This window comes from Podarcis cretensis (assembly GCF_951804945.1).
Source record: "Podarcis cretensis genome assembly, chromosome: 2".
Lineage (NCBI taxonomy): Eukaryota > Metazoa > Chordata > Lepidosauria > Squamata > Lacertidae > Podarcis > Podarcis cretensis.
In genome coordinates, this window is record NC_137171.1 from 121,659,865 (window position 1) to 121,672,816 (window position 12,952).

At 45.0% G+C, this 12,952-nt stretch overlaps 1 protein-coding gene across 3 annotated transcripts in view; it reads left to right on the forward strand.

The window, feature by feature from the left end:
• The window catches only part of LOC307208854 (major histocompatibility complex class I-related gene protein-like), a 21,736-nt gene continuing 8,784 nt past the window's right edge, over positions 1-12,952 (forward strand). For all 3 annotated transcript variants that reach the window (XM_079963858.1, XM_079963859.1, XM_079963857.1), the window contains exons 1-3: positions 1-156; positions 1,223-1,498; positions 12,122-12,397. In XM_079963858.1, coding sequence (XP_079819984.1) covers positions 69-156; positions 1,223-1,498; positions 12,122-12,397 — 640 coding nt within the window. In that variant the 5' untranslated portion in view covers positions 1-68. The remainder of the gene's footprint in view (positions 157-1,222; positions 1,499-12,121; positions 12,398-12,952) is intronic.

Below are 12,952 nucleotides of genomic sequence, written 5' to 3' on the forward strand. Positions count from 1 at the left end.
AGACAGTCGGAGGGAGAAGGACGTCGCTGGAGTAAGAGGAGGAAAAGGAGCTTCGTTTTGGGGGGGAGATGGGGGTCCTCCTCCTCCTCCTCCGCTGGCCCCCCCTGATCCTGGGGGCGGCTGCCCCCCTGCTGCTGCTGCTCCTGGACTGCGCAGGTGAGGACTCTGCTCTGGGGCGGGCGGAGAAAATGATCCCTTCCCCGACTTGGGTCTTGTTTTGTATGCCGCCCGGGGCAGGGGCCGCTTCCCTCCTTGGCTCGGGGCTCAAGGGAAGAGCAAGACAAAGCTGGAAGGTGTTGGCAGGATTCATGGGGGGGGGGAAGTGACTCGCCTGTCCCGCCCCCCGCAGCTTCGGGGTGACTCTGGTGTGTGTGTGTGTGTGTGTGTGAGAGAGAGAGAGAGAGAGAGAGAGACAGACAGACAGACAGAGTACAGGTCTTTCCTTTTCTATTTTTTACCTTCCCTCTTCTCTTCTAACCCTCAGCCGCTCTGAAAACTCAGCTAAAAACTCAGGAGACCAGCCTGGGGGTGGGAGCTGGACGCGTGTAGAGCTGACTTCATGGGGGGCGGCGTCTGAATAAGGGGTCCCCACCCGCAATTCCCAATGTTGTTTTGTTCAGGAGTTCCCTTTCACAGCCACATTCATAATCAGGTTCGCCTGCTTTACAGTTCTGACTCCCCCCCCCCCCCCAAAAAAAATCCCCTTCCTGTTGCCTGTCAGAAATGTAGATTTTGTAAATTATGCAGGGGGCTCCTCTGTTCCGTTTCTGTACAGCCCCTTTCACTACGTTTTGTACGCTGTGTATCTGAAGAAGTGTGCATGCACACGAAAGCTTGTACCCAGAACAAACTTGGTTGGTCTCTAAGGTGCTACTGGACAATTTTTTTATTTCGACTGCGTCAGACCAACATGGCTAGCTACCTGAATCTTTATTGTAAATAATTCTTGTGGTTCTCTAATGGAAAATGGTGTGAATATAATACTATCTTTAGTTTAAAAGTTGCTTGTGCATACAAATTCTCAAAGTAACTGAAAAGCTTTAAGAACTAAAGAGTAAGACCTGTTATTTCTCTCTTAAGGGCAGGTCTACAAACTCCCCCAAACCCTGCTGAGCTTTGGGTCTCCTGATTTGGGGCTGCTGCCTGTAACACAGCAGGATTAGGCTGCTGCCTTCATCTGCAGGACCCCTAACTCTCTGCCCCCTTTTCTCTTCCTTTCCAGGCTCCACTTCTCACTCCCTGCGCTACTTTATCACAGCTGTGTCTGAGCCTGGCCAGGGGCTGCCCCAGTTCATTGATGTGGGGTATGTGGATGACGAGCAATTTGTTCAGTATGACAGTGACACTAAGGAGTATCTGCCTCGTGTCCCCTGGATAAGGAAGGTGGAAAAGGAGGATCCTCAGTACTGGCACAGGGAGACTCAGATATCTCAGGGCGCTGAGCTGGTGTTCAGGGCGGATCTTCAGACTCTGCAGAATCGCTACAACCAGAGCGGAGGTGAGTGGAAGGCAGGAGAGGAACAGAGTCACACCTCTCCCCCCCCCATAACATTTCCTCCAAGGGCCAGAATTGCAGGGAAGGGGATGCTGGGAGGAAAGGAAATGGAGGGTGGGGGTCTCCACCAGGGCAGAGGCATCTCCCCCTCCCTTAATGAAGGTCTTAATGGTGGCAGGGATGGGGTGGGGTGGGGGTGGGGGACAGAGAGGGAGACTTGGAGGGCAGAGACCCCCCCCCCAGTATGACCCTCTCTGGACCTGCACATTCTACCCAGGAAACGTCTCCATTGCCTGCGCTTCCTTCCATGCTGGGCTTGGCTCAGGCCTTCTGAGGTGGGAATCTGTCTAGTTCATTTTCCTCTGAGAGGGGAAGAGAAGGGTGGGATCCTGAGGCTGAGACAAGCAAGCCTTGAGTTCTGGTCCTGCTTAAGGAGAAGCCAGCTGCCCAGACAGAGGTGCTGATTGGCTGACCCTTCTGACCATCACCAAGCCCCTCCCTCTCCCTGGCACAGTGTTGAAAGAGAAGCCTTTTTAAGGAACACAAATGGACTGGGTTTTGGGGGGTCAGAGTGGCAACTACATGAAGTGGAGGGTGGACCAGAGCCCCCAAAGCTCCCACACCTCCAGCAAGCATTATACATCTGTACTTACTTTGATCTCTTAATGGTCTACACTTACGGAAGAGTAGCAGGACCCTTTAGAAAGGTCTTTCACCCCCTTTGTCCAGTTATGACAATTTCTGCCACACTCCTCCCCCACCCCCTGCCCCATCCAGCCTTGGAACTGTGAAGACAGGAATCAATTAAACTTAGTAAAAGCTGGTAGACATCCAGCAAAAGCCTCTTGGCACACATTTTTGTTTTTATTTTTTATTTTTGTTAAAGAAATATTTATTAAGGTTTTTCAGAACAAATCCAAATCAAAACAATACATCAAAATTAACAATCAAAAACAACACAACAAAACAACAAAAACAAAAAAGAAAAAATTATTGCTTACTTGCTCGTTTTATAACCCTCTTTCCTGACTTCCTCACATCTCCTTTTTCTGCGTTCCCCTTTACACAAATCAATTTTAGCAATTTCTTACCTTCTTTCCAATCATATTCAATATTGTACATTTCAACCTATTATGCATTTATTTTCCTTCTCTTTTAAGAAAAAAAGAAAAGAAAGTTTTATCACATGTTCTTTGTAATTTAGCTTAGTCCTTTATATCATTTGTTTAAACAGAACATAATAGTACTCTGGTCTTGCCCCTTCCTTTCCACATCATTTTTGCATATTTCTTTTTACCAAACCCCTAGTGCCCTATTATTTTTGTATCTCACATCATTTTAACATTCAAACATTTTACAATGTTTTTGAAGATATTCTTTAAATTTCTTCCATTCCTCTTCCACCGATTCTTCTCCCCGGTCTCGGATTCTGCCAGTCATTTCTGCTAATTCCATGTAATCAATTACTTGCATCTGCCATTCTTCCCGGGTGGGCAAATCTTGTGTCTTCCAGTACTTTGCGATGAGTATCCTTGCTGCGGTCGTTGCATACATAAAAAATGTTCTATCTTTCTTTAACACCAATTGGCCGACCATGCCCAAGAGAAAGGCCTCTGGTTTCTTAAGGAAGGTATATTTAAATACCTTTTTCAGTTCATTATAGATCATTTCCCAGAAAGCCTTAATCCTTGGGCACGTCCACCAAAGGTGAAAGAATGTCCCTTCAGTTTCTTTACATTTCCAACATTTATTGTCAGGCAGGTGATAAATTTTTGCAAGCTTGACTGGGGTCATGTACCACCTATAGATCATTTTCATAATATTTTCTCTTAAGGCATTACATGCCGTAAATTTCATATCAGTGGTCCACAACCTCTCCCAGTCAGCGAACATAATGTTATGACCAATGTCCTGTGCCCATTTAATCATGGCTGATTTAACTGTTTCATCCTGAGTATTCCATTTTAACAGCAAGTTGTACATTCTCGAAAGTGTCTTGGTTTTAGGTTCTAACAGTTCTGTTTCTAATTTTGATTTTTCCACCTGGAAGCCTATTTTTTTATCCAAATTGAAGGCTTCTCTTATTTGGTGATAATGTAGCCAATCTCGCACTTTATCTTTTAGTTTCTCAAAACTCTGCAATTTCAATGTATCTCAGTCTTGTTCTAGTATCTCCCAATATTTTGGCCATTTGGCCTCCATATTGAGTTTTTTCAAAGCCTTGGCCTCCATGGGTGATAGCCACCTTGGAGTCTTGTTTTCCAATAAATCTTTATATCTTGTCCAGACATTAAACAAGGTTTTTCTGACAATATGGTTTTTAAATGCTCTGTTAACTTTTACCTTGTCGTACCACAAATATGCATGCCACCCAAAAACATTGTTGAAACCTTCCAAATCCAAAATGTCAGTGTTCTCAAGAAGTAGCCAGTCTTTCAACCAGCAGAATGCTGCTGATTCATAATAAAGCTTCATGTCTGGCAGGGCAAACCCCCCTCTTTCCTTAACATCTGTCAATATTTTAAATTTTATTCTGGGCTTTTTGCCCTGCCAGACAAATTTAGAGATATCTCTTTGCCACCTCTTGAAACAATCCATCTTGTCCACAATCTGTAAAGTTTGAAACAAAAACAACATTTTTGGCAATACATTCATCTTTATAGCAGCAATCCGACCCAACAAGGAAAGGTTCAATTTTGACCAAATTTCTGGATCTTTTTTGACTTCTGACCAACATTTCTCATAATTATCTTTAAATAAATTCAAGTTTTTAGCCGTCATATTGATCCCTAGGTACTTCACTTTCTTAACCACAATTAAGTCTGTCTCCTTCTGAAACCTTTCTTTTTCCCTTGTTGTCAGATTCTTCTCTAAAACCTTAGTTTTTTGTTTGTTCAATTTGAATCCTGCCACATGACCAAATTCTTGAATCAATTCTAACACCCTTTTTGTACTAGATTCTGGCTCCTGTAATGTAAGAACCAGGTCATCTGCGAAGGCCTTAAGTTTATATTGTTTAGCTCCGACCCTAATTCCCTGGATGACCGGTCCCTTCTGACCATGTTCAAAAGCACCTCCATGGCCGATATAAATAACAATGGAGAGAAAGGGCAGCCCTGTCGTGTTCCTTTTTCAATCCTAAACTCTTCTGACACCACATTATTAACTATCAATTTTGCCTTTTGTTCTGAATAGATAAAATGCTTCTATCCCGTTTTCAAACCCCCGTCCCACTCCCATTCCCTTAAGATTTTTCTTCATAAAGTTCCAAGAAATGTTGTCAAAGGCCTTCTCCGCATCAATAAAAATTAAAACTGCTTTTGTATTAATATTCTCTTGTAATAACTCCAAAATGTCAATGATATTCCTTGTATTATCAGACAGATGTCTGCCTGGAAGAAAGCCTGCCTGATCTTTGTGAATTACTTCATTTAAGACTCTTTTTAATCTATTAGCTAAAATATCTGCAAAAATTTTGTAATCCACATTTAGAAGGGATATGGGACGGTAGTTCTTAAATTGTGTCTTTTCAGATTCAGATTTCGGTATAAGTGTGATGAAAGCTTCTTTCCACGACTCCGGAGCCTTCTTTCCCTCCAAAATCTCATTACATACCTCCTTTAATGGTTGAATTAAGTAGTCTTTCAAAGTCTTGTAATACTTGGAGGTTAGTCCGTCAGGTCCTGGAGACTTGCCTAGTTGCATGTTCTGAATGGCACCTTCAATCTCCTGTTCTGATATTTTATAATTCAATGTTATCTCATTTTCTTGAGATATCTTTTGTAATCCATTTGTTCTTAAGAATTCGTCTATCTCAGTCTCGTTCTGTGGCCCCTGGGTATAGAGTTGTTTAAAGTATCTCTGGAAGCACTTTCTAATCTCCACAGGATTCTGAATGTTTTTTCCTTCAACCTCAAGATTTGTAACCGTATTCAGCTTCTGTCTTTTTTTCAACTGCCACGCTAGCAGTTTCCCACATTTATTTGCTGATTCAAAAGTCTTTTGTCTCATTTGTTTAATTTTCCACTCAACTTCCTGATTTATCAATTTCAAATATTGTACTTGATATAATTTAATTTCTCTCAGAATCTCCTGTGACTTTGGTTTCGATCTTAGTTTTTTCTCTCCTTTTATTTTCTCCAAATTTTTTTCCTTTTTCTCATTTTGGGTTCTCTTTTTTTATGGCATTCTGTTGTATCAGAAACCCCCTCATGACCGCTTTACTTGCGTCCCAGATTACTCTTTTTTCAACTGTAGTTTTCAGGTTTACTTCAAAGTAGTCTCTCAGAGTCTTTTGGGCCTTCTTAACAATCTCTTGATCTCTTAATAAGGTGTTATTCATCTTCCATCTGAAGGAACCAGTTAATGTTAGTTTCATTTCCATCTTCACGCCATTATGGTCGGAGCAGGTTTTGGGGCAGATCTCCACCTTTCTAGTCTTTGGTGCCAGTCCTCTAGTTATCCATATTTGGTCAATTCTAGTCCAGGTCATTTGGGCTTCAGAGAAGAAAGTCCCTTCTCTCCCTAAGGGATTTTTAGTTCTCTAAATGTCAATCAGATCCATATTGTCAGTTAGTTCAAAGTTTTAGGTAGCCTGCCATCCTTTGTTATGTTTTGTCTTTGAGCTTTATCCATATTTGTAGATACCACCCCATTCATATCTCCCATCATAATAATGTTGTTATAGTCCATGTAGTCCAGCATTGTCTCATGCAACTTCTTATAAAATTCTGACTTCCCCTCATTTGGTGCATAAATTCCTAAAATCAAAATTTTTTCTCCTTGTTTTTGAATTTCAATTGCCACAATTCTCCCTTGTTCATCTTTAAAAAGCAATTTTGGTGATAGGCTTTCTTTTGCATAGATAACAACTCCTCTCTTCTTCACTCTGTCCGATGAGATAAATTCTTGGCCTAATCTTTTGTTAATTAGAACTTTCCTGTGTAGCCTAATCACATGTGTTTCCTGTAGGCAAATTAGGTCTAATTGTTCCTTTTTTAATATATGAAAAATCCTCTTCCTCTTGTGAGGAGAGTTACAACCATGAATATTCCAGCTTAAAAGTTGCAGAGACATGTTGAGATATGTCTATTTTCCTCCCACTGCTCCCCGAAGTTCTTCTCCCTTTGACGGTGGTATCACTTTCTCCGGTTCGTCAAGACCCAAGGGTGTAAGTAGAGAACTCAGTGGTCCAGGTCCTAAGGCTTCTAGTTCTTTTTCAGTCTCTTTCTGGAGGCCTTCTCCGTAATCACTCAAAATTTTTTCCTTATCTTCAACTGTTCTGATTTTAACTTTTTTCCCTCTAAAATTAAAAGATAGTCCCTGGGGGAACTCCCATCTAAAAATGATTCTGTTACTTCTCAGTAGTTTCACCAAATCTCCATAGTTTGATCTGAGGTCCAGAAGATGTTTCGGAATGTCCTTGTAAATTTCCACTCTAAAATCGTGAATCTCAAGAGTCTTTTGAAAGTGCGCACCCAGTATCTTGTCTCTTTCTTCCTTTGATCTGTGGGAGATCAGGCAGTCCCTTGACCTGACCTTCCTCCCTCCCTTTCCAAGTCTGAATGCACTTGTAATTTTAAAGTCTTTATCCTTTTCCAAAGGCCAAAATTCTGCAAACTCTTTTTTCAAAAACTCAATTAAATCCTCCTTCTCAAGTTCTGGAACTGACCTCAATCTCAGATTATTTTCCCTAGTTTTCATTTCTAACATAGACAGATATGCCTGGTGTTCACCAATCTGTTTACGCATGGGTTTGATTTCCTCTTGCACAGCCTCTACTTTCTGTCTGTTCTCCTCAGATATTTTGCTATTTGCTGTGGTGGCCTCAAATAATTTCCCAATAGATTCTGCATTTGACTTAACTTGCTCTGCATTTGACTTAACTTGCTCAGTCAGGTTGTTAACACTGGCTGTATTTTGGTCAAGTTTAGCTGATTGCTCAGTCACCTGCTTGCTCAGGCCATCTAGTTTTTCAAAAATTTTATCTCATACTGTGGTGAAGTCTCCTCCTGTGGCCATTCCTTCAGGCCCTATTTGCTCTAAATCTTCCTCTTGCGCCACAGGAATAGTGGGAACAGATGATCTACGCAGCTGTGAGATTATGCTAGGCTGCTGTGTTTTGCTTTTACTTGATCTTGTCCTCCCTCTCATTCCACTGCTGTCTATGCGTCAAGGTCAGTCTCACGATTTGTAATTCCCATGGAAATCCCCAAGTCCAGAGATGGAAAAATACCCCCAGTAGTTAGACAGCTTCAGTCTTCCACTAGAGGGACACAATGTTTATCTCAAAAGTCACAACTTATAAAGTCTTTTTCCAAGTCTTTTCAAGTTACAAAATGTCCCTTCAAATATATAACAGTTTCAAATGTCCAGAGAGCCTCAAATCCTTTAACTTGCAGAGTTAATCACAAAAAGTTACAATGTCTCCAAAAGGTGCGAGTTGCAAAATGACAGTTCTTGCAGCCTGACAGCTCAAATAGTCTGGCAGCCCGGTCTCCGAGGATAGAATAAATTTTTATAAATCCACGCAAGAAGAGGGAAAGCCAAATTCTTCCTCTTCCACCTTAAAATAAGGTGAAATTCTGTATCTGATGTTCAGATAACTATCTTTTAAAGCATAGTTCAGAGCAAAAGTATGTTACACATCCTTGCTTTAGATCTTTAAGCAGAGCCGGGAGACGGACTTCCTGGTTGCGTCTCCCGCTTCAGTGTCCAAATTACTTATTTTTTTTTTAACAGTCCGAATTTCTTAAGCTTCACCTACTCACGGTAGTTGTTTCTTAGCCAAATTGTCCCAAGAAAAAGGTCAGCGCTCCCCGACAGCAGCTTCGCGGCTTCACTCCGCGGAAAGAGCGATCGACCCTCAGCACCACGCCAACCCCGTCACTTTCCAGAGCCCCTTACGGGGTTCCTTTCCAGTTTCGGGGGACGTTTAAGGTGCCCGCTGGGTCCCACGGCCACAGGCTTCCGCTGCCTGTGGTTTTCCAAAAGGGGTCTCCGCTTCGCCGTAGCGGACGACCCTTTTCCACGGAGCTCCCTCTTCGCAGTTAGAAGAGGGCAGCCATTGCCCTTCACGCTGCCTCCGGAAGTCCACATTTTTGTTTTTAAAACTTCCTTCTGAAATGAGTCAGAAGATGTTAGTCCTTTTGAGACGTTAGTTGTGTGAAAGGAGCCAGCATGCTGGAAGGGTGGGGGGAGGTAGTTGTGTTTAGCCCCAAAGTTGAGTGACTCCCCCGTCTAATTGCAATTTTGGAGCAGAACTTCAGAAGTGGGAGCCTCTGCTGGGTCTGGAGGGAGATCTCTCTATGATTTTGCACCTTTACCTTCCAGGCTTCTATACTTCCTCACTTCCTAAGCAGGCTCCCTGCTTCAGGACTTTAGCCCTGCCCCTAACGGCATCAAAAGGTGTCCCAGCACTTCAAACAATAACTGAAGGGGAGGGGTAGAAAGGTGGGTGAGATTGACAGATGTCAGATTCACCCTCCTGCCCCTTTTGGCCCATGGGGGCAATCCAGGATCTGGGCCTGAAGCCAAAGAGATTCCCCCACCTGTGACACAGAATACTGGAGGTGGAAGGAGCCTTGCCAAAGGGGTCAGCCTGAGTGTGTCCAGAGCCCTTGTCAGGCTTGCAAGGAGAAACCCAGGGGGTCAGCTGAGACCAAGCCAGCGCTGCAATGGGCAGGTCTGCTTTTCTTGCAGTGGGATCAGGCCTGGCCTTGTCTTGCAGGCTTCCTCTTGGGCTCCTGCGAATTTTGCTTCTCCCCCTTTTAAAAATGGGGATTGGGTCCCTCCTGAGCCCCTGCACCTATCCATGGAAAATGCCCCATAAATGTCACCAAGGGGCGCCTCTCGTTTCCTGGTCATTTCTTGCAATTGCTTAGCTCAGAAAATCCCAAACAAATGAGATGGCCGCTTTAAAGGAGCCACGGACAGCCCTGGAAATGTCATCTGATTCTGTTTAAAGACAATGTTGAAGGTACAGGTGTATCGTGATTGATCCCACTTAACAGCTTGAGGAAACGGGAGGGGAATGAGCTTCATTTATAAAATGAGGGAGAAAGCAATTTATGCTGAAGAAGCAATGAGACAGAGCAACTTCCCTCCAAGCCAAAGCTCCATATCCAGACCAGCTGGTGGGATTTGTGGTTTGGTTTGTTGTTTGCATAGGCCAACTACAAACCATTGTTTGAGTGCATAAAAAGAACTATATCACCTTGGGACATGGTCTTGTAGAAGATACTATTTATTTATTATTATTATTAAATACGTTGAGTAGTTCTAGAGGGAGGACTCCAGAGCAGTAGCACTGTTACAATCATTTATCTTGCCAGAGTGAGCAATCTCCCTTCTCTCCCCCACACACCTTTCTGGGGCCTCTCCTGACCCCCCCAGCTGATTTGTGGGGAAGGAGATGGGGTGAAAGCCCCAGTTTTGTGAGTGAGACTTGTTCCTTCTGGCTCCCGCGAGAATGTGTTAGCTGAATCCAGCCCAGAAAAGCAGGATTTCCTTTGAGAGAGGCTTCTGTAATGCAAGACATTCTATACCCAAACTCAATTCAGCTGTAAGCCAAAGGCTCCTGAGATGAAAGGAGAAGCCTAAATCAGAAGTGAGAGCCACCTGGTGTCCTCTGGGACAGCCTTTCCTCCATTGCTGAGCTCCCTCAGGCTCCCTGGAAACACAAAGAGCAACAGAACTCTGTACATGGCCAGGAGCAACCATTGCCATTTCCCATCCTGCCTTGGGGTACCTGAGGTAGCTTCTCTCCATGGTTTTGGTGTGGGAAATCAAAATGGCTGTCTGCTGACCCTGCTGGCTGGCCTAGAGGAGACCGGGCTGGGATCCTCAGCACCCGTGGGCCCTGCCAGCGGTCTGGGGTCTCAGCGGGTGCCGGATGATGCCACCTGCCAAGTGAAAACACCAGATCAGTGCTTCAGATACTGAAATTGAAGAGCAGATTTAAAAGTCATGATCATTAGCATATATAAGAACATCCTCCAGTTATGTGTTCTGAATGAGAGCAGAATAATCTATATTTCCATTCAAACCAGGTGTAACTGAAGTAACAGAGGTCAAAATTTATCCATGGCACCTCTTTCCACAGCAATAAACTGGATGTACCACTGTATATCACAACCTTTCATTTAGAAACTGCAATAATAATAATAATAATAATAATGATAAATAGCATGATGGGGGAAAAGATGGTGATTGTGATACAACACTGGTGAGAAAACCACATTAAAATCTTAAAATGCTACCTACAAGAGCGAAATAAGCGAATTAGTTGATCTGAAGACGTTAACTGCAGGAAAATCCAGAGAGTTTACATTCCGCCTATACAGTACAATCATGACCCCAGAATAGGCACAGCTATGAGTTCTCTCTATTCTAGGAAACGTCTTCCCTCTGCTGCCTCCTCCTCCTCCTCCCCACTGCCCTGGTGAACTGGGGGTGGGGGGCGGCCGGGGTCTGCAGTGCTGGAGACGACAGGAAGGAAGGATGGTGTCCCTATTCCACATTCCATAGGGAGATGGGGGCTCCCACAGGGATGCTGGCTATCAGCCCCCCTTTCTCCTTGCAGCCTTTCAGAATCCATCAGGTTCTCTGGACTTCGCTCACTCCACCTGCTGATAGAGAACGGGGCCCCACACCTGGCAGTTGCTCTTCTTAAAAACCTGCCTTACCCCATGGAACTGACCTCCAGGAAAGAGTCCCTCAACAAGAGAGTTCAGAAATGGGCTAGTCCCATTCTTCCCAGCTGGTTTTAGGTGTCCGGTGTGTGTGCTGCCAGGATCCCAAACATTTTTTACTTTATTTTATTTCACGATTGTAACTGCTCGATCCTCTGCATGTTTACTTGGAAGTAAGTCCAACCCCACTCAGTGTGACTTACCTTCAAGTAAATATGCAAAAAGAAATATATGTAATATGTAGTGGGAGAATCAAAATGATCTGTCCCATTTAAGGATTATGGGACCACAAAACGATTCATTCAGAAGGCAACACAACTAAAATGAAATTTGAGGGGGGGATAATGGGGGACAACTTTTTTTAATGCTGTTGTTGCTTTGAAGATTTGGTGGTAGCCCCCTGGGGTGGGCAGGAGGGTGCAGGGACCCGCCATCTTTGACAAGGGCAGCCTGGCTTCTGCTGAGAAGGGGGGCCATTTTGAAGTGGGGCAACCCCCCCCCTTGTGGCTCCCCTTTCCCTCTCAGGCTATGAGGAAACTTCTTTTTCCAAAGGCCCTTCCATGACTGCCCTCCTTTTAGGGAACAGGTCCTTGATATGGAGAAGCTGGGGGAGAGAGATGGAGGGGAAGAGGAGACCTTCTCTCTTGAAAGGCCCCCAATGAGAATCCACTAGGAATGGGGGGGGGGAGAAATTGTGAGGCGATTAGAGAGAGGGGGGGCAATTAAAGGGGGGCTTGTAGTGTTTCCCTCAGTGAACGTGTTATGGGGATGAGCCTTCAGAAAGATACAGTGCTGGTTGATTCTTCTCCCCTCTGACTGCTGCCTCTTCCCTGAGTCTCAGGCAAATAAATCCTTTTTCCTGGGATCTTTTGCTGATGGGGGAGGGGCTGCTCTGACCCCCCTTGACATCCTGGGCCTCTTCTGGTCCTTCCAGGGATCCACATCATTCAGGAGATGTACGGCTGTGAGCTGAGTTCAGACGGGCACAAAGGAGGGCATATCCAGGACAGCTACGACGGGAGAGACTTCCTCGCCTTTGACAAGGAGACCCTCACCTGGACGGCAGCTGATACAGGGGCCCAAGTGACCAAGAGGAAGTGGGATCCTGACTTGGCCTGGAACCAGTACCAAAAGGCCTACCTGGAGGAGGAATGCATTGAGTGGCTGCAGAAATACCTGGACTACGGGAAGGAGACTCTGCTGAGGACAGGTGGGGAGGGGAGGGGGGCTCAGTGGGGCAGTTTCCCTTCAAGCTCCCCTCCCCCCCTTAACAGTCTTCCTTTCTGGACCAAACAGCAAACACTTCTCTTGGTGGGGAAGGCAGAAATAAGTTTGGGGCTCTGGGAGGAGAAAGGGGGTCACTTCAGAGTATGATTGGGAGATGCTTAAAACAACCCCCATGCACCTTTGGCTAGAATAAAGGTAAAGGTAAAGGTACCCCTGCCCATACGGGCCAGTCTTGACAGACTCTGGGGTTGTGCGCCCATCTCACTTAAGAGGCCAGGGGCCAGCGCTGTCTGGAGACACTTCCGGGTCACGTGGCCAGCGTGACATCGCTGCTCTGGCGAGCCAGAGCCGCACACGGAAACGCCGTTTACCTTTCCGCTGGTAAGCGGTCCCTATTTATCTACTTGCACCCGGAGGTGCTTTCGAACTGCTAGGTTGGCAGGCGCTGGGACCGAGCAGCGGGCCGCACCCCGCTGCAGGGATTCGAACCGCCGACCTTTCGATCGGCAAGCCCTAGGCGCTGAGGCTTTAACCCACA